We start from the raw sequence: 20,428 nt of genomic DNA, 5'->3' as shown, positions 1-20,428 counted from the left end.
AATGCGATTCGACATTGCTGGTTGATGATGGCTGCAAGTTTGTTTTTGTGGATGCGCGCGCCAATTTGCTCCAGCCTGAACCGACGCGTGGGCGCGTAAGCTGGTCCTCCATTCTTTGCTGATCAATTGGCTAAGACGTATTCTGGCCCGGCCCAGACTTTTGAATCCTCGCAAGCGCATTTTGCTAGTGTGAAGACCAGTGTATCCGTACTCCGCAGGCTTTGCACCTCCAACGGTAGGGCGAGATCGCCATGTCGTTCAGACAAAAAGCCGATTAGGTTTTGAGCCGTCTCGACGGTGGAGGCCAGTGTGAAGAGGGCTAGAATGCGCATAAGAATTCGAATGGGAGCCAGTGTCCATGTTGACCTGACGATGTCCGCATGACCAGTAGTAACAGACAATATCAAAAAAGATTCGCGATGCCAGCTTGGCGTGGATCGCACTGGATCCACGAGACCCTTGTAATAAACGTCGGGATATTCGCCATGCAATTGCTTGCTAGCACCTTTTGGGGGGATATGCTGCGTCATCCCCGGCGTTCCAGGCCGTCCGGAAGCCGCATGGCAACCGACGAGATCTGTGACAACGTCGTGGTCTGCGCAAGACTTACAAGTCCACCGCCAAGCCGTAGAGGTACGAATGCAGCTCTTTCGACGACACTAATCGCAACGTAGACGGGTCGTACGGATAGACGCCGCAACCTCACATTATACCGGCGAAGTCTAAGGTAACGGATAGGCCGTGTTGTCTCGGCCTGGTGGCCGGGGAAAGATCCGTGTGGTAGGGTTCGACCGTAGGTTGGGTTGAGGCCGAAGTGGCGTCCAGGCCGTTGAAGTTATTAGGCTGGAACTCAATGGGTCCCAAAGAGATAATTACCGTCCGGGCCCGCCGCGTACAGGGGTCCTAGCCAAGAGGCATTTGTTCAAGTGAGCTGTCCCTGATTGAGAAGAAGGAAGAACTCTGCTAGAGTGTGGCCGATAGATGGGGGGCACAGGATACCCCTTCTTCCTGCATTGCTCGGGATCACAAGGGAGCGAAGGAGTCTTTGCGTTAATCGATAAGATGCCGCCATGAGTTCCGTCTCTTGACCAGTCCCCTGCGTCGCACTGCCATCCGGGGGAGCTCAATCAACTCTGCCAGAGACGGGATAAGCTGTTGGAGAGCGAGGTCAGTTCATGCAAAAGCAAGTGTCAAAAGCTCTTTGCTCTTGCTATTGGTTGGAAACTGATGTTTCGTATGGGGGCGTGTAAAGCTCAATCCAACTCGATGAGGGGTGTTGGTGAAAATAAAAGGTCTGTGTTTGAGTGGAGGTTTTGCCATGTGCGCGCCCAGGAAGACAGTGGCAAAGGCTGAGCAACCGCGGAGGAGGATGCCCTTGGGGGGATGGGGTCCAGGGCATGGCACTGGCAATAGGTAGGTATCGATGGCAAGCGGCCCAACCGCCCGGCTCCTCGCTGTGTGATGTCGACTGCTGCGGCAGATTGGCTTGTTGAACAGCTCCAGCCTTTCTTGCGGTAGCTGTAGAGAAGGACAAGACTATTGGAAAGCTGACTGCGATACGCTAATTGAGGGTGTCTTGGGCGAGAGCTGAAAATGAAGGAGGATTCTAGCTGGTCGTCGAAGGAGAGTAGCCATGATTGATGACTGGTAGCCGTCTTGTATCTCCATTGCTGGCTGCTCTAGCGCCCTCGAACGAATTTCAGTGCCGTCGTCATAGGCACTGCGGATCAAGTCTTGTGCTGATACAGCTGGCCTGTCGCAATCCTTCACGCTGTCGTCCGAGGAATCGTGCTTCGGCTCAGAGCCGGTGGCTGCCACCAGCATGAGGCTTGGGGAGCAGGAGGACGAGACATGCAGCTGCAAGGTGCGACTGGCACTCGAGCTGCTAGTCCCTGGGCCCTGAAATGACTATGCCGCACCAGGAATGCGGCGACCAAAGCCACCCATCGGGCGTGGACCACTGGACGTCCACTATACCGAGAGCTGGTTCTCCATGGTTCCGCTGAGTGGGAGGACTGTACGGTGTGGGATTGGCTATTGTGACGGGCTCCCGAATGCTATCTCCATGGAAGACTTTGGGGGGTGAATTAAGCTTTCCATCTGAGGGTTGCTGCTGCTGAACCACCACGCCCGCTGTGGTTTCGCGCAATGCCCGGTCCGTACGTAAGATGGTTTAGTCTCCGTGCCCATGGCTGTCCGCCTTCATGTCTTCGGACTGGCCTGTCAGTCAACTGTCACCGGGTGCCTCCCGAGCTTGCTGTTGCTGCGTTACTAGACGGAGCGATTTCTGACGGTGGCTGCTGTTCTAGCTGTGATGGTGCAAGTGTAGTGCCGAGTGACGGCTGCCGGAGACTTGGTGCGCCAAAAGCTGAGGTAAACGTAGACGAAGGTTGGAGAAAAAACATCTTTCCTGTTGATGACATCCATGAGCGTGAAGGGCTGTTAATTATTAGTAGCAATGTCTCGCACAGCCCTGGCAGCAGAGCATGCAATAGGCAGGCGGCACGGCACACAAAGTGACAGACAGGCACGAGGACCACTGCCCACATACTCCCGTGGCGAGACGCATGCCACCATCCATAGCAATCTGCAAGTTGACACCCTCGTTGGAGGGCAGGACACCCACCCGTAACCCTAGCGCAATTTACCCACCCACGCCCAGTGGGAGACTGGACAGACGGGTACAGACCGGGGTGTCGGCGACCCTCGTCGGCGAGTCCCACCAGTCAAGCCCTTTCCAACCGTCTCCCCCTCGATTCGTCTGGTCTGGTGGGATTTGGACCTTGGAAGTCCATCCCGGGCGTTGGAGTGTGGTGTGTGTGTGTGTGTGTGTGTGTTTGTGCCGCAGCGCTCCGTAATGTAAGTTGAGTAAAGTAGGTGGTAGTGAGTACGGGGTACCCAGGCACCTTGGGCAGATGCTTGGTTGGGCGAACGAGCCTTTTCTACCCTCGCCCGTCCGCGCCGCTTTCTCTTGAGTCGTTTCCCTCACCTCCCCTTAACCCTCCAGGTCGCTCGCAGCAAGTCCGCCGCACGCCGAAGTCCAGCGCAATCTTTGCACTTGGTCGAGTATTCAAGAGTTCAACTTTGGGCCCTTGGACGATAGTCATTGATCGAGGAACGACGAGAAGTTGTGCATCTGCCAACCTCACATCCGACCCCTGCGACCCCGCCGAGTACCGTGTAGCCCGAGTTGAGTCGCGGGTCACCTTGTTTCGGAGGCCGAGAAAGAGAGAGAGATACAGCCGTCGTCCGAGTTCGAATAAGAAAGCAGAGGGGAGACAATCCCACGAAGTACTGCGCCAGCCCGATATCCAGTGAAGACGATTTCCTTTTCTTATTTTTACTCAGTGTGAAGTAAGAAGAGGGGGAAAAAACGAAGCGGACAATTTGGAAGGACGTTGTCGAAACTGATCGCGTGGTAAAAGCGTATTGGAGGGACACACACACACAAACGGGCAGACAAGAGAAAGATCCGAAAGTCGCACGGACAGAGCAGAAAGGAGCTGTGTAAAGAAAGGGGGAAAAAAAAAGAGAGAGAAAGGAAAGGCAAAGAAAGGAAAGCTAAGCCCAACACCGAGGGTCCGCGACATCGACAACATCGAACAAGAAGATCTCGGGAGGATAAAGAACAAGAAGGAACGACTTTTACCCGTCGATCTTTCCACACATTCCACCTGCCGCACCATTTCTCAGCCCGTCGCTTTCCTTTTCAAGAGAAAGCCCAACGGTCCACGGCAAGAACCAGTCTACCACCACCACCTTCCACCACTTCGTACCAACCGCACCTCCCCCACGACTCAAGTAAGGAACGCAATCCGAGGGAAAGTGCGACCCAGTCATCATCGCCCCTCCTTCCTTCCCGTTCGCACTGGCATCAGCCTGGTCCCGGTAACCTACCAGTCCCAATCAATCAATCAATTTCCCCCCCTCTCTCCTTCCCTCCGTCGAAAGGGAAGAAAAAAAAAGGGAAAAAAAAAAGAAAACAAGCCATCGTCGGAAGGAACTACAGTCAACTCAAACCCAGCTTAACCAACACCGGACCTTCCTCCTTCATCTCTTTGGAAAGAAGCCCGCCTGGCCTGCCTGGTACGCACACAAACTGCAATTGCAACTGCTATTGCAACACCAAATACTTGCACTTGCTGCACCTTCAACCACCATCGACATATTTCCTCCTGTCGCAGCGTCGCTTATAGTTGCTCACTATCCACACAATCCACGCCCACCCCCCCCCCTACGAATACCAATACCCCCTGCCTTGCGCCCAATCACGCCTTGCCTTAGCTGCCTTGCTTGGCCCAAGGAGAGCATATCCCACCCATTATCCATCCCTATCTTCCACTCTCTCGACCTGACCTGCACCTACCTGCCACCTGCCTTACATCAGTCAGTAGTCAGTCAGTACCTTACCATTTCGTACTTTCCCGTGGTGCAACAGGGCCCCCCGTCACCACTCCCACTTCAACTTCCTTTTCGCAAGCAACATCGCATTTTATTCTTGCCAGAATCTGCAGCTGTCCTCTCCTCCCCAAAGCGAGGGAGCGTCACACAAGATGAAGGTTCGTCATCCTCCACCCTCCTGGTACCTGCTGTTGTGCAATCCTGCTCTTTCTTCTGCATCGCATTCCCATCTTCTCCCCCCTCTTCCCACCCCTATCAACTGTTCTCTCCCTCTTTCCAGAAACCCAGTCGTGCGCGCACATATCACCACCACCACCAATACCAAACACCAAACACCACTTCGTGCTCTTGCGAATCCCTCCTCACAACTTCACATCCTCACCAAAAAGAAACTGGTGCACAATCTCGCATGCGCTCTCTGTTTCTGCCTTTCAGTACCTCTCTCTGCCCTCAGCCCTTTTGCGACATTTTGCCCTCCCTTCATTCTCTCACACTCTCCGCTGTATATGAGCAACCCCGCATGCGCCCATGCTCATAGCCACGATGAATCGCGAATCAATGTCCAGACATCGATTTTCCGATCACTTACTGACAGTACCTCACCTCATGCAGGCCCTCCGTCGGTCCATCAAGGGCGAAAAGGACAATGCCAAAGTCAACATTGCCCCCAAGTCTGCTGTTGCTATTGTCCCCCCAAAGAAGGTATGTGCTGATAGAAGCCTCAATCCCCATGCTACGGCTGTTGCCCCATGCGCCTGGGCCTCCACCTCGCGCGTACGCAATATGCGTATGGTGGGGGGAAAGCTGACAACTGCCCTGCGTAATCGCATCTTTGCTGACCGCTGGAATCCACCTACCAGGTTATCCGAGCCCTATACGATTATGAAGCTCAGTCCAACCAAGAGCTGAGCTTTTCGCGCGGCGACTTCTTCCACGTCATCGGCAGAGAGAACGATCCCGACTGGTACGAAGCCTGCAACCCAGCACTGCCCGACGCCCGCGGTCTCGTACCTGTAGCCTTTTTCCAAGCATTAGGCCGAACCGAAAGAGATAGTGGCCAGTCCGACGGTGCGATGCCCCGGCCTCCAACAATGTCTCCGACAATTTCCAAGAACCCTGATCACGACTCCGGCTATGCCGAGACTGCGCCGCCCCCCGGCGCAATGCAGTCACCACCCGCAACTCAGCCGACGCAGCGTATGTCTAGGTCCGGCAGCAGGTCCGGCGCGATGGTTTACGGTATCGTCATGTACGACTTTGTGGCGGAGCGCGCCGACGAGTTGGAGGCCAAGGCTGGCGAGGCCATCATCGTCATTGCTCAATCCAACCCCGAGTGGTTTGTCGCCAAGCCTATCGGCAGACTAGGAGGACCCGGCTTGATACCCGTATCTTTTGTCGAAATACGCGACATGGCGACGGATACCGCCGTTGGAGACGCCTCCGGTGCCATAAAGAAGGCCGGCATTCCCAAGGTCGAGGAATGGAAAAAGATGGCGGCCGACTACAAGAACAGCAGCATCACACTGGGCAAGTTCGACAATGGTCAACCGCAACAGGGCGGCTCCATCGAGCAAGGAATGGAACGCATGAGTCTTCAACAAGGCGGCGGGCGCACCAGTTCACAGAACGGTGCCAACTATGTACGTTTCTCCACGTCCTCTCTCTTGTAATCCTAAAGGCTAACGCTCGTGACACAGCAACAACAGCAGCAACAACAAGCTGGGCACCAGCAATCACGCAACTCTCAACAAGCTGCCCAACCGAGCCCCTACGCCAAACCAGCGTCGCAGCATTATGCTCCCATCTCAGCCCGTATTCCGAGATATTGCTTTGCGGAAGACAAGTACTGGTTCGTCATTGAAGCAGTGCTGGAGGATGGCCGCCACTGGGAATTGTCCAGATACTACGAAGACTTTTACGACTTCCAGATTGCCTTGCTCACCGACTTCCCCGCCGAGGCAGGAAACACCGGCACGCAAAAGCGCACACTTCCCTACATGCCGGGTCCGGTAAACTATGTCACAGACCAAATCACGGAAGGCCGGCTACACAACCTGGATGCCTACGTCAAGAACCTCCTCGCGCAGCCAGCCTACATCGCAAGGTGTACTCTCGTCAAGCAATTCTTCGCTCCCAGGGAAGGCGACTACGAAATCGATCCTAATGCGCCGAACGACGAATACCGACTATCGGGCGGCTCGCAGCCTTCATCGAACGAATCACCAGCAGATGCGGCTTCACGACAATCGTCCAAGAACAACCTGAACGGCAATGGCTACGGTGCTCAACAACGAGCGATGGGTCAGCCCGGAATGAACCGGCAGCCATCGTCTATTTCGCAGTCGCAGCCTTCACCTGCCATCGGCCAGGGTCAAGTTCAAGCCATGAAAATCAAGCTCTACTTCAACGGCGATCTTATTGCGATCCGAGTCGCGACAGACATTTCATTCCAGCAGCTGTACGACAAGATTGTTGACAGACTCAAGATCCCCGTAGGCGAAGAGATCCAGCTTTTCTACAAGGACGAGCCCACCGGCGACAAGCCTAACCTCATGAGCGATAACGACCTCGACTACGCCTTGCAAAGGAACGAGAAGCTCCTTCTATATGTCGAACAGGTCTAAGGCTCAACAAGGTGCTATTCGGCTCGAACTTTTTTTCCTAGATGGTTTTCGCAACTACTTGAGAGACAAAAGCATACCCCACCCGCCATTGCATTCTCACTTCATGATTCCCAGCGCACGCGACGCGTTGCTATCTACTGTCTTATTACACAGGCGATGGCTGATTTTCACTTCTATATTGTTTTCTCCTAGTAGCTGGACTCGATATACGACCATGATGCGCCAGTGGATCGACTCTCCTTCGCACAAGCGGCTACGCTCCCTTTTTTTTTTTTTTTAAACACTTCTTTGGCCCTCGACAGGAGCCCCCACTTACGATTTTCTTTTTGATGGTTATTGACGTTGATGATGGGGGAAAAGAACTTTTGATACAGCCCTCGAGGGTTTACGTCTGTCAAAGAGTTTCTCAAAAAGACGCAAGACGGATTTGTTTCCACCACGAGGACCACGGAGAGAGGACATTGGCGGGCGTTTATTGGTCAGACGGCTGACTTGAGTCGTCACAATTTTTATTTTAGCATGAAGCCCTTTCTCAACAGGAATTCCCTTGGGCGGTCTGATCATGATTTCTCGCGCAAAGTGCACGGGGGAAAAGACCGGTTCAAGGGAGCCCCTCTGATGATGATCGAACGAACATTAGGACGAATGCGGATGAGGTTCGGACAGACGGGCAAGGGATGGGCCCTATACCCGTATTTTAGCCAGAGATGAATCAAGACGAGCCTGTTCAACGAATCCTTTTCTTAAACGTGATGATGCTGACGATGTGCACGAGCCGATGGCGTGTAGGCGACCCCCCCATCCTTCCTTAAACCTCACCTTGCCCCACAAGTGAATATACGTTACAGCCCACCCGTCCGTGTCTGGCACATTCCAACCCTCACCCACCCTCGTTTGCCCCTACAATAAACAACACCACCTCATTCCATCATCAAGACCCATAACGTAGCGGAGAACAGTCCCTTGGTTTCTGAATTACTCCCGCACCTATGCATTCCGGGTTCGCGTCCCGTCTTCCGTCTTTGTTAAACCATACTTGCATCGTTACACCTGATGCTCGTAAGCGTGTCCTCGGATCTTTCTGAGGCTTTCTCTACTAATCTAGGGGGCCGAGCTTTCCGCTTTTTTGTGTTTTGATGAATGATTTAGGATGGGACAAGTGGCGAGATACAGACGGCAAGTTCATAGATAGCTGCTAGATTTTGACGTTTATACGATTCATTATTAAGGTACTTTGTGATGATACCTAGGGTAAAGTAGCAGCCCCCGTCTCCCCGCCCAACACTCATACATATATATATATATATATACACACTACACATGCGCAACGTGACTTGGGTTTCTTCTTCCCTCGATACCTGCAGCACCTTCCCATTCCCCTATCCGATATCAAAGAGCTTTTTTTGTTTTGTGAAAGTGGTGACTGGTCCATCGCCTTCTATAGTCCTCCTGAGATGCTTCGGTGCTCACTACCAATTCTCGAGATATTCCTCGCTGGGGGGTTTTTGTTTTCCATTCAACAGTCACTTCGCTCCCCTTTTGCCAACCCCTATCAATGTTATGCCCAGTCTTTTGCAATCAAGTGGCCCTTAGACCACAACATGCGTAGACATATGCTCAACAGCCTCCTTAATCGTCCTGAGCATCCGCTGATTGACACAAAACGGGCACCGCAACGGTCTCTCGTTCGCCGAGACCGGATCATCATTCTTAATAGGCGTCAGGTTCAGCTCCGGCGTAGACGGCATAAACCGGCTCGACGCAGACACGACCCTCTGCACGGCAGGCGTCGCGAGCGCCGCAGCAGCAGTCCCCTGCGCGCGCTCCCGCTGCTCGCGCTCCTCTCTCGCCGCCGCCGCCGTGGCCTCGGCCTCGGCCTCCTCCTGCTGCAGCTGGCGCAGCGCGTTCTGCAGGACAATGTCTGGGTCCTCGTCGCCGTACATGGGCGTGTCGCTCCCCGGTGGCGGGGGCGGGGGCGGGGGCGGCGGGCCGACGAGGCTTGTGTCGGCGCTGTGGGGGTCGGGGCTGTGTTGGACGCCCGAGGTGGGGGACATTGGATTCGTCGTCGTCGCGGGCCCGCCGGCGCTCAAGCGGCGCAGGACCTCGTCGCGGACGAGGGCGCAGACTTGGAGGCTTGCTTCGACGCCGAGGGCGCGGAGGATGGCTTCGCGGATGGCGGCGGGGGAGGTTTCGGCGGAGAGGGCCATGAGGCGGGGCACGCAGTCGGCGAGGTAGGCAATGTCTTCGGCCGGGTTGATGCCGCCGTCGCCGTGGCGGCGTTGGCGGCGTATGAGCAGGCCGTAGCGCTTCTTGAAGCGGTGGATCCAACCGGGGGAGAACTCGGGGGGCGTCTCATCTTTGTAGCGCGGCAAGGCGGTGAAGATTGCTTTTGCCTTTTCGCCGAGCTCTTCGTTGGTCGGGTGGCGGCCGGTAGCCTGGACCTGTTGGTACCATCGCAGGACAAGCTTCTCGACGTCGGGCCAGTTGCCGAAGCGCAGACGGCTGCCGCTCAGCTGGGGGTTGTCGCCATCGAGGCGGGAGTATTTGGGGCTGAGAGAGTGGGAGACGGTGGACTGGGAGATGTGCTGGCCGTACTGGGCGTAGAACCAGTCGATGCAGGCCTTATGGCTGGGGCGGATCGTCTGGGCGTTGGCCCAGCGGCGGAGGGCGCGTCGCTGGTCGAGGGTGAGGGAGTGACGCTCCTTGGGGGTGCCGCCGACGGGGCTGCCGGTGATGTCCGGGTCCGGGCCGCCGGGGAGGACGTCGGGTTGTTGGGAGGCGTGGTGGAGTTCGTGGGCGGCGTCGTGGTGTGCGTCTTGGGTGTGGTCGTGGTCCGACATGGTGGACGGAAAAAGACTACTTTTTTTTTTTTCTCGCTCCTCTTCCGTTTTGGTGACTATCCTCCCGATGCCTCGACGCGCGCGTCCACCACTACCGGAACCGCGATTTGCGACGAACGGGGGTTTAGGTCCTCGCAACAAAGCCCGTGTATTGAGGTAATGTGAATATGTGCAAGACGCGGGGGGAAGGATGTTTAATCGGATGAAGGGGGGGGCCGAGTGGTCAGGGTGTGTCGTCGTGTAGTTTAGAAGAATCGTTGTATCCGTTTACGAAGTGGTTGTAGGGGAGGGAGTTTTGGTTAAGGAAGAGGAGGGAGCAAGCTGGGAGAGGGGAAATGTGGGAAAGCGCAAGTGTTTAGCTGCAAGGCGAAGCGAGGGCCGTACGAATTGCGAGTGTTGCACGGCTTATTCAGCCAACCCACCAGTTCCGCCAAGGTTGCATGTCACTTGTTTATGCATCCAATGAGCTGCAACTGCAAGCACCCCGGTACCACAATGGCCCTCCATTAAGGTACCCTCCCACGCCTCCTTTGCTCTCCAACCTTCCGTAGACTTCAGGCGCCCGGACTCTCGGTGTGACTGGCCCAGGCTCCTCTGCGTGGGTTGCATCAATTCGCAGCTGTCATTTACGGATAAGTTTCATATCCGTTTTGCAATTGGATCACTCTGTTGACATCGGACATGCATTCGGCGTAATGCCAGTAAACGGGAATTGATGATCCAATGCAGTTCACTCCAGGAAACACAGAATGGCCAATTCCTTTTCATCAAGGACAATGCAAATCAAGCAAGCTCGCCGTTCAATGTCAATTGTCAAAGTCTATCTATATAAGGAAAGACGCTATCCGTACTTTTCCCTAATGCTGATTATTCCTCTCTCATATTCATGCCACATGCTGAGGGTGTGTCGCACTTCATTAATGCAAGTCCCAATCCCAACTCCCAATGCCGAGCCAACCAAAGAGCCAAAAATCAGACCCCCCTCCCTCCCTCAAAGATTAAGAAAACACAAAAAGAACTGTCATCCCCTCCCCGCGCGCCGCGACGCATAGGCCTCGTCACTCTCACACAGACATCTTCATGGCAATCGTCTTATGCGGCTCATACCCCTTGACCACAAAATCCTCAACCTTCCACCCGTCAATGCTGCACCCCGGCTCCCTGTTGTTGATCTCCAGCAAGGGGAAGTCTCTCGGCTCGCGCTCCAGCTGCACCTTGAGCGCGTCCACGTGGTCCGCGTATACGTGCGCGTCGCCCATGACGTGCGTGAGGCTTCCCGGCACCAGGTCGCACGCCCGCGCAATCATGTGCGTCAGGAGCGCGTAGCTGGCAATGTTGAAGGGCACGCCGAGTCCCATGTCGCAGGACCGCTGGTACAGCTGGCAGTGCAGGTGGCCCTTTGGCTTCGTCTGCTCCTCTCCGTTTGCGGGCGTCGTGGTGCCGCGGGCGCGCGGGTACGAGACGTAGAACTGCGCAAACATGTGGCACGGTGGGAGGGCCATCTTCTTGAGGTCCGCTGGGTTCCACGCGCTGAGGAGGATGCGGCGGTCGTAGGGGTTCGTCTTGAGCTTGTGGATGACCTCGGCCAATTGGTCGACGCCTTGGCCTGTGTAATCCGTCTTGGAGTCGACGTACTCAGCGCCAAAGTGGCGCCATTGGAAGCCGTAGACGGGGCCGAGGTCGCCGACTTCGCGGTGTGAGAGGCCGACGCTGTCGAGGAACTCGCGCGATCCGTTGCCGTCCCAGATTTTGACGCCTGCTTCGCTCAGGGCGAGCGATGATGTGTTGCCCTCGACGAACCACAGGAGTTCGGCAATGACTGCGCGGAGGAAGACACGCTTCGTTGTGAGGAGGGGAAGGAGGGGCTCGCCATCCTTATTGAGGGAGAACTTGAGGGGAGTCGGAGCGAAGATGGAGTAGGTGCCGGTGCCAGTTCTGGTAACTGTGTCAACTCATTGTCATAGGTGCTTGTGCTTGATTTCTTCTGCTTACCTGTCCGGGCGGTGCTCGCCCTCATCGAGGATCTCGCGAACGAGATCAAGGTACTGGTATTCCTCATGGCGCTTGGCGGGGGCAGCACCATTCTGCTTCGTAGGGTTCTCGGTAACAGACATGTTTGCGGATTCGACAGCTGCAGGTGCCATTGTTGCGTGCAAGGTATGGGGAAAGGAAGCAAGCTTCTGGGGGTTTCTTGAAATTGAGATGTCTCCTACAAAATGGAATGCCCCGCGGAAGACGCGTCTCGACGCGTCTCATTAAAGTGAACCCTGCTGACTAAGGTGCTCGCAACTGATAAGATAAGCCCTGCCGAGAGCCAGGGTCTTGCTGGCTGCAGCGTCTCTATGCACCGGAGCTTGTTCCATCTCTGCTGAACTTTTGGCGAATAGGAACAGTCAATCCGACCAGTCTGAGCTGTGAAGTCGTTTCAACATCATCTCGGTAGACTCAGCCGTCGGATCTTTCCTATTCGCCCCTGACGTTCATGTGTGATGGGAATTCGGGATTTTGTCATGTCCATTTGCGTGAGACTTACTCGGCGACGATGTGGTTTTCTCTTCTCTCATTACAGGTCACTGCCTGGTGTGACGGGCTTACACGATATACGAACAGCTGAGTTCTGTCGACTTACAGAGATCACATATCCAGCAAAGGCTTTGAATCTACGAGTCGTCTCTGAGAAAGCTGGGCTTTCTTGTCAAGCAGCGTAGACTGTCTGTCTGCGGGACCGCGGTGCCCCGGGATTCAACCCCTTCATCCACTCGTCATACGCCTCTTCGTTTCCTTCTAGATATCCTCTCACACTAAGCAGCCTGCCAAAGTTGCCCTTCCAAGGACATGCCTCTGGGATAATACCAAACCCCAGGTCCGAACCATGAACATCACCATCACCGTCCCACCGGGAACCGTCAACCACGGCGACCCAAGACTCATTTGCACGCCTCCCATCTGGACCGACTTTGTCATCTTCTACGCAACAAACTACTTTGTCCACGCCCTCACCCTCCCCAGCCGGCCCGGCGAGTCCATCCTCGAGACCTGCTTCACCGTCCTGACGGCTCTGTTCTTACCCAGCACCGGTTCTCTGCGCGCCGCCCGCTGGCTGCTCTCCCACGCCGGCACGGTCAGGCGTGACGAGCTCAGCCGTGCCATTAGGGCCGGCGCGCTGTGCATGGTCGTCGACGAGACGGAGAGATCCAAGGTCTCGTGGATCGAAAGGTCGTTGAGGCGGATGAACTTTGAGAGGGCGCGAAGCTGGTACGTTGTGCAACATGTTCTGATTTGGAGTATTCCAGCATTTCAAATCACTAGGCATGTGTTCCTATGACTAACTTTGTCCATGCCAAAAGGTACGATATTCCCACCCCCTCATGGTATCGGTCTCGCTTTCGCGGCGCCGGTCGATGGGTACACTCGTCCCGTACCATCCACGGGACCTGCGTCCTGCCCAAGGGCTTCATCTTGGTCGAGGTGCCCGTCGGCACGCCGTTGATGCCGCCGCCGGGCTCAGGAGCCGCGCACCTAGATCGCTCCAACATTCAGCTTGGTAGCACGTACAACATCCCCAAGGCCTTATTTGCCCTGGGGCAAGCCGCGTGGGGCGTGACGACCGTCTACCGCACACAGGGCGACCAGCTCCAGAGATATGGGTATGCTGCCTTTGGGGTGACTGTGGCGCCGTATGCGTTCATGTCTCTCGTCAACTTGATTGCGTTGCTTGTGACGCCGGAATATAATTGTATTTACCTTGTACATACCCCCGATCTCGACAAGGCGAAGAGGTTGGGGGGCAGGTTCTCCGGCATGGTTGCCAGCGTCGACCTTGATAGTATCAAGGAGCCGTTGAGGACGTTTTGGCCCTCTCAAGCTGCCCATGCGTCGTACTTTGCCGTCACAACGGTACTTCTTCTGGTGCCAGCTATCCTCGTCGCGGGCGTGACTGGATTCAGCCCTGGACACAGTAACATCTACCAGCAAGTATGGATTCTCAGTTGGCTCATCTTTGGCATCGTCATGGGCCCGGTCATCAGGATGCTCACGGTGTTTCCCTCCGAGATACACGGCGTCTACAAAATTCGTGCCAATGATGCGATAGCATATGCTCTTGACAGGGCGACTTTCATGCAGCGGGCGATAGACTGGTTAGTTGCGAAGTATTTCCGCATCATCGAGACTTCGTTCTATCTATATGTCATAATTGGGGCAGCGATTTGCTTTACTCCTGCGATAGGGGGCATGGTTGTCGTTGGGCATATGTTGCAGGAGTTTGGGGTATGTAGAAGGCTAGATACGACTGGACAAGGAGGTTTTTAGAGAATCTTATGATGGAGGTAGTAACTATTGAAACGATTATAATAGTACCAGGCCATTGAGCTCAAAACTTAACGGTCATTGAGACCGCTGACCCGCTGTGATCTTTCGACCTGTGGATCTTCTCGTTGTCCGTTTCTTCGTTCATAAGATCGGCGCAAACAACTGCTCCGCCGACAACACCCATACGAGCTTACGTTTCCTGAGGTTACAGCGCAAGATCCCTTACCGTTAGGACATCAAGCTGGGACACTGCTAGGATACTAATGCGATAGATTGAAACGGAGACATAACTCACTCCCTGCACCGAAAAAAGAGATTATGAAATTGACTGCGTTGAGACAAGACACTTTATGACAAACAAGGAGTACATCTATCAATTTCCAACATCGACGTTCTACGTGGAAACCGAGCTATCCCATTCGCTAAAGTGTCCAACACCTCCAAATTTAACTTCGATATTCGTTCAGAGCGAGCCGTTTTGGTATCCACGGGCACACCCACCAGGCAGAGCGCCAACCCTGGATTCTCTAGTAGAAGTGGAAATATTCATGAGCGGTCTCATCAGCTGCAAGCATATGTGACCAAGACTCGGTAGAGAGCTAAGAATCAGTTCCTCACAACAAACTAGATTGTGCCATCTTATGTATGTCAATTTTTTAAGAGCGCATAGGAAGCACAGTTTTGTAGTCATTGCCTTTTTGCAGTGTCTGATCAGTAATCCAACTCATTCCCTGTCAGTGGAATGATGCGGACTCTTCAGAGCCAACGCATAACAATCGCTAGACGATATTTGCCCATACGTGTGTAATACTACCATTTTTCATGGCCGTATTACTCAAGAAGTGACTTGGTCAGGTTCAATATGTCTAGCTTTCGAAGGCTTCTCTAGACCTACGGAATAATCTCATACTAGGGTTATGTTCAGACTTTGCTTTGGCCACGCCGACTTTTCAAGGCAGTCACAGACATCCACAGCAATGTCCACACCCAAGCCTACTATTTCACACTCAAGTGGTAGTTTCATTTCTTAATTCGAATACACTACTGGCTGAATTCAAGGTCGTCTCACGACGCTACATGCATTCCACGCTAGTTCTTGAGCCTACTATACACCCATGTTCCCGACAACTCCCTCGCCACCTTGAAAGCAAGCATAGAAATCATGAGGACTTTCGAAGAGTCAAAACTTATCTCGGGTGTCACAGTCGCTTGACTGTATCTTAAATCAACTCCGGACTAGCAACTGAATGGTCACTGCAATCACCCAAAAGCTGGAGCCTCCACAACCTCTGCTCGGCGCAAATAAAGACCGTGTCATCTGGCCCGCGACAGAAGCTCATGACACCACCTATCAAAGATGCCACGTTAGTATAGTTTAGAGCAACACAAGCCCAAATTCCTATTGAAATTCGTCAAAACTTGCCTGGAACCGAAATCACACCGATCAATGAACCGTCATCGCTCCAAATCTCAATGCCGTCGCTGCAGGCTGCCCACACGTTGCCGTTCTCGCACATGAGGTGCATGGGAGCACCCCTCTTGGCCAGGGCAAAAAGCCGCCTATTCGCCAGGAACACGGAACCATTTCGCTCCACGATATCAAAAGCGTAGATACTCCGCGGTCTCGAAACATCCAGTTAGTGTCGGGAAATCACTCCAGCAAGCGGGAAACAAAGAACTCACTCGGTCAAATCAAGACTTCCGTCAACGCGCACCCCACCAGCATCCGCAACATACACCGTCGAAAACGCCTCATCAATCGCGATCCCAGTCGGCCGCTTAAAGCCATCCGCCATGGCCCTGACCTCCCCGCTCTTCGGATCGCAACGATACACCTGCGGCGGCAATTGAGGACGAGCCCTAAAGTCCTGCTCGTGCCCGCAGCACGGGTCCGTGAACCAGATCCCGTTGTCCCGGGGCGAGACGGCGGCGCTGTGCGGGGAGTTGAAGTCGTGGCCGTAGTAGCCGGACACCACCCGCTGCGGGGGCTTGCCCGCCGGCATGAGGAGCACACCGCCTGTCTGCGAGGCCATTGTCCCCTGGGAACACCATACTGCGACGTCATCTCCGACTACGCAGCCGCCTGAGGGCATGGGCATGGCTTGGGGCGGACGCATCTTGGCCCATTCAACGGCGAGGGTGCCGTTTGATCGGTTGGGTTTCACTTTGACCTTTGACATGAGGATCGTTGGGGGCCGCGTGGGGTCAGTTGCTGCGAGGGGGGCGGATGTCGTCCATAGCTCTTTTCGGGAGGGAACGTAGACGCATCCGCGGTGGAAGAAGGCGTTCGCGGAGGTTTCTATCGAGGAGAGGAGGAGGGCGTGAGTTGGGTTTGGGCCGATGATGGAGGCGAGAGCGGGGTCGTACTGGATGATTGAGATGCCCGCCTGTAAAACACAGCTTTAGTAGAGTAGATTCTATTTCAATGAGGGTTGAGATGCTCACCTTGTTTGAACTTGGACGTGATGCTGGCGCTGGACTGAGACGATCGCCTATCTACTTGCCGGTTAACATCTTGATGTGAGTGATTGGCACTAATGATGAGCCATAAAGGAGGATCTTCTCACTTCAACTGGAGTCGCAACGGACTTTATGTTAGTCTCTTGAATCGTTGTCATGGTGGAGATGCTCTGTTTGCACGCATGTTTTCTTGGTTGTTGTTTGTGGTGAGTTGCACTTATCAGTGACACTACCCGGCAGAGCTAAAGTACCTCTTGGGCCCCAGTTAGATCAGGAAGCACCTTTACAGCAAACACCCGAAAACTCCTACAATTTGCCTTTCTTTCTCGACAGTATTATTCTATTACTTCCAGCTGAGAAGTAGACCGCAAAGATTTTGGATCAATCCTACGTCCCATGATGTATCTACTTCCAGTGAGCTCCGGCACGGAGTATCGCTGCCGTGACTGGGGCCGAAACGGCGCGGATCATGTGGATAGAGTTTACTGGCGCCGTATCGGGCTTATACAACCTGCTCCGCCGTCCCGGCGCCAACATCGGGTTTATGGCCGTACGACTGACTAAGTCCGGCGACCAACTCATGGCGAGATACACCGTCAAGCACTGCGCAATGATATAAAAACATTCATAGAGTCTGTTGCAAGGATTCACATGCCAAGCATTTTGTATTCCAGTGCAATCACTATGGCTATCATTCTTGTCACTGGCGCGAATAGGGGAATTGGGTTTGGTATTGTCCAGGCGATCGCCGGTAGAATCGACAACTCCACCATCCTCGTCGGATGTCGCACACGTGAGTCTGGCGAAGAAGCGGTCCGCAGATGGAGAGGCATCGGCATCAAACAGGCTCTAGATGTACTCCCTTTTGATATCGAGGATGATGCCAGCATTGTCGCCGCTGCTGCCATCGTTGACGAGAAGTACGGCAAACTAGATGGTGGGTTACCACCTGTCTTCTCAATGCAATCCGAGCACCTTACTCATAGCATCAGTTCTGATCAATAACGCCGCCAAAGTCACCGCTCCCGAATCACTCGACCTCCCCGATGTTCGGTCCGCAACCAATTCTGTGCTCGCAAACTGCGTCACTTCAAATCTCATCGTCACTCAGGCATTCCTTCCTCTTCTTCGCAAGTCCGAAAGTCCTCGAGTCATCATGACCTCGAGTGCTCGAGGCAGCATGACAAAAACAGCAAACGGAGAGGTAAGCGCACATCACGACCAACTCTTTTTGTAAACGAACCTGTCTCACAGAACGCACAGCTTCCACCGGCGGCATCTATCAACTATTGCATGGCAAAAGCTGCGTTAAATATGCTCACCCTGCAACTCCATCTGGCCGAAGAGGGAAGGACGACGGATGACAAGATCGTCTTCTGGGCAACTAGCCCCGGGCATTGCAAGACAGCTTTCAATGGATTTCGCGGCTCCAAAGAGCCGGTGGATGGAGCAGAAGTCTTTGCACGACTGTTAGAATCAGAAAGGGATGCCATTGCCTCGGGAACGTTTTCGGAATTTGAAGACGGCGAGTTCAGATTGGTCCCCTGGTAATCCCTCCTATCAATTGAATCATCCATCTTGCGTCCAAGCTATTGTCGCTGGATAAAAGATCGTGAAAAGATGCGTATTGATATCGACTTTCGAGTCACCCTCGTGGTACATGTCGTCGTCGTGTGTTTTGCTGGTCAGAAAATGTCTTCATTCCCATCAACCAAGCCCTCTATGAATACACTAGGTCGCAAAAAGAGACCATTGACTCGCCCGGATATCGCCCGTCTAGTGTTTCGCCTTCTCGTCCTTGTCCGCGCTGTCCAAGAACTTCCTATTTGTCTCCTCGTCAGCAAATGGGGAGGGATTCCTGTCCATCCAGGGGAAATGACGCACTTGATGAAGTCGGCCTCGTCGGAGCTGGATGCGTTAATGGGGGGAGTGGCAGTGGCCTTGGGCTTGCTGCCGCTGGTGCCGTAGAAAGCGCCGCCGAAGAGCGTCGCGAGGACTCCCATGGCCAGCTGCGCGGAGAGAGAGAGAGGTTAGCCTTTGCATGCTCGGGGGCCGGGTTCGGGATTTGCAGGGAGCGAAGGCGCGCTCTCGGGATAGCGACATACGTAGTGGGAGCCAATCTGGCGGCCGGCAATAGTGTACATCTGAACCATTTTGGCGGTATTAGAGGGTTTGCGATCCTTCGGGGGTGAATTGGTTCGATGGGGTAGAGGCAATTGGAGTTGGATGAGATTCGTCGTGGATGTCGATACTCGGAGCTCGAAATTCGTTCGGAAGCTGGAGAATGGAGTGCCTGGATAATCAGGCCAGCGAGTCCGGCTCTGAGCGCCTGGCCAGTAGGTATCGGGAGAGCGGGGATCTCCAGCCACCGACAAGTAGCCCCGTACTGCTGCTGCGCCACAGCGGATAAGTTTATGCAAGTGACCCCGGTGGCTCAAGCTCCCGATGCACCTTTCTGAACCAAGCAGCAGCCGACGTCACAACCGATATCAGAAGATTCATGCCGCGGGCGTTTCCGGCGCGCGCTGGCGCAGGGCGAATTCCCCTTGGCCATTAGGCTCCTCTCCCCTAGCACAACCGCCATCCATGCACACATAAAGCTTTCAACCCCCCCCAAAAGAGAACTTGGGTGGTAATAGCTCAGATTCAGACGAAGTAATCCGTACATCAACACCAAAAGCATACAACATGTGGGGAAGAAGCCAGGACAAGACACCGGAACACCCGAAAGAGTCGCCAAAGGAAGATGGCGCCAAGACGTTCGACCCCAACAAGCTGCCGGCACAAAAGAAGTTGCCGGCGGCGTTGCAGAAGATAGTCGACAAGTCGGATCGAGAGGACAACTTCTTCGACGAGCTGGTGGACGGGTAGTGAGTGCCGACCGTTGCGACAGAACTAGAATGCTGAGTTGACCTGCGACAGTGCGCCCGAGTCCACCGAGTCCAACGTCCGTTACGCCGCCTATGTGACGCGCATCCGCACCATCATGATGTCCGCCCACCGATACGTCGCCTACACCTCTGATATTGGCGAATCCTTCCGGCCCGTCGCGCATCCCGGTCTCGTCCGCACCGCCTACGGAATATCGTGGCTCTACATCCTCGGCGATGTCAGCTACGAGGGTTACAAGGCATACTGGGCTAACCAGCGTGTCCTCAATCCGCACCTTCAGCTTACGGCGCGGCAGGCAAAGATCACGGGACTGCCGGATGCCGTGTCAGATGCGACGCACCCCAGCGAAGTGGTCCCGGGTGGCAAGGTTGCGCCGCTGGACGACTACAGGACCGTCATGATCCAGCGAGGTATCTTCCAGAGCATTGCCAGTATGGGTCTCCCAGCTTTCACCATCCATAGCGTCGTGAGGTACTCTGGCCGAGCCCTCAAGAACGCAAAGAACACGAAAGTAAGGACCTGGGGCCCGATCGGTCTCGGCCTTGCTGTCGTACCATTCCTGCCTAGCCTCTTCGACGAGCCGGTCGAGAATGCCGTGGAGTGGATCTTCCACAAGGGCTTCGAGTCGTATGGTGGCAAGGAGTTTGTTGGCAATGCACCAGCCACCGGTCGTGAAGACCTACTGGCGAAGAGGCCGAAGGAAAAGGAACTGTAGACGTGGCGTTTGAAATGGCTCGGATCACAACTCAATGGGATTAGGCTCGGCGCATGAAGGAAATCTCCGATTAAAGGAACATGGCACGAAGGGAAGCGATTGACACAGCCTTTTTTCGGCGGCGTGTGGTGTTGTAATTGAGGGTATATACGGGAAATGCCACTATGAACATATTCATCAAGTCA

The 20,428-nt window shown here is 54.5% G+C and overlaps 7 protein-coding genes across 7 annotated transcripts; 4 read left to right on the top strand and 3 right to left on the bottom strand.

The window, feature by feature from the left end:
* Positions 1 to 5,007: 5,007 nt before the first annotated feature.
* Positions 5,008 to 7,025, top strand: BDP55DRAFT_698001 (scd2/ral3; the record flags this gene model as incomplete). The annotated part of the gene is made up of 3 exons (XM_060577744.1): positions 5,008 to 5,103; positions 5,262 to 6,041; positions 6,099 to 7,025. 3 exons carry the CDS (start codon positions 5,008 to 5,010, stop codon positions 7,023 to 7,025), a joined length of 1,803 nt encoding a protein of 600 aa, XP_060423759.1.
* A 3,605-nt stretch (positions 7,026 to 10,630) lies between these two features.
* Positions 10,631 to 12,093, bottom strand: BDP55DRAFT_680941 (thymidylate synthase). Its single transcript, XM_060576156.1, has 2 exons — positions 11,858 to 12,093; positions 10,631 to 11,800 (listed from the first exon to the last, which is right to left on the bottom strand). The coding sequence occupies exons 1-2, from the start codon at positions 12,007 to 12,009 to the stop codon at positions 10,930 to 10,932; spliced, it is 1,023 nt and encodes a 340-aa protein (XP_060423758.1). The 5' UTR covers positions 12,010 to 12,093; the 3' UTR covers positions 10,631 to 10,929.
* Positions 12,094 to 12,737: 644 nt separating this feature from the next.
* BDP55DRAFT_564071 (uncharacterized protein) lies at positions 12,738 to 14,176 on the top strand (the record flags this gene model as incomplete). Its single annotated transcript, XM_060570299.1, has 2 exons — positions 12,738 to 13,120; positions 13,213 to 14,176. 2 exons carry the CDS (start codon positions 12,738 to 12,740, stop codon positions 14,174 to 14,176), a joined length of 1,347 nt encoding a protein of 448 aa, XP_060423757.1.
* Positions 14,177 to 15,189: 1,013 nt separating this feature from the next.
* BDP55DRAFT_680938 (uncharacterized protein) lies at positions 15,190 to 16,841 on the bottom strand. The gene is made up of 5 exons (XM_060576155.1): positions 16,744 to 16,841; positions 16,622 to 16,672; positions 15,860 to 16,563; positions 15,600 to 15,799; positions 15,190 to 15,524 (listed from the first exon to the last, which is right to left on the bottom strand). The coding sequence occupies exons 1-5, from the start codon at positions 16,792 to 16,794 to the stop codon at positions 15,397 to 15,399; spliced, it is 1,134 nt and encodes a 377-aa protein (XP_060423756.1). The 5' UTR covers positions 16,795 to 16,841; the 3' UTR covers positions 15,190 to 15,396.
* Positions 16,842 to 17,320: 479 nt separating this feature from the next.
* BDP55DRAFT_564022 (uncharacterized protein) lies at positions 17,321 to 18,187 on the top strand (the record flags this gene model as incomplete). The annotated part of the gene is made up of 3 exons (XM_060570290.1): positions 17,321 to 17,573; positions 17,629 to 17,840; positions 17,900 to 18,187. 3 exons carry the CDS (start codon positions 17,321 to 17,323, stop codon positions 18,185 to 18,187), a joined length of 753 nt encoding a protein of 250 aa, XP_060423755.1.
* Positions 18,188 to 18,412: 225 nt separating this feature from the next.
* BDP55DRAFT_733654 (uncharacterized protein) lies at positions 18,413 to 18,789 on the bottom strand (the record flags this gene model as incomplete). Its single annotated transcript, XM_060580123.1, has 3 exons — positions 18,413 to 18,458; positions 18,521 to 18,645; positions 18,742 to 18,789. 3 exons carry the CDS (start codon positions 18,787 to 18,789, stop codon positions 18,413 to 18,415), a joined length of 219 nt encoding a protein of 72 aa, XP_060423754.1.
* A 122-nt stretch (positions 18,790 to 18,911) lies between these two features.
* BDP55DRAFT_680930 (mitochondrial 18 KDa protein-domain-containing protein) lies at positions 18,912 to 20,422 on the top strand. Its single transcript, XM_060576154.1, has 2 exons — positions 18,912 to 19,506; positions 19,559 to 20,422. Exons 1-2 carry the CDS (start codon positions 19,325 to 19,327, stop codon positions 20,241 to 20,243), a joined length of 867 nt encoding a protein of 288 aa, XP_060423753.1. The 5' UTR covers positions 18,912 to 19,324; the 3' UTR covers positions 20,244 to 20,422.
* The last annotated feature ends 6 nt before the right edge of the window (positions 20,423 to 20,428 follow it).

The sequence above is a fragment of the Colletotrichum godetiae genome, assembly GCF_030913485.1.
Source record: "Colletotrichum godetiae strain CBS 193.32 chromosome Unknown BDP55scaffold_66, whole genome shotgun sequence".
In the NCBI taxonomy this organism is placed as follows: Eukaryota; Fungi; Ascomycota; class Sordariomycetes; order Glomerellales; family Glomerellaceae; genus Colletotrichum; species Colletotrichum godetiae.
Note: the sequence above shows the minus strand (reverse complement) of the source record. Positions and strands in the feature narration are given on the sequence as shown.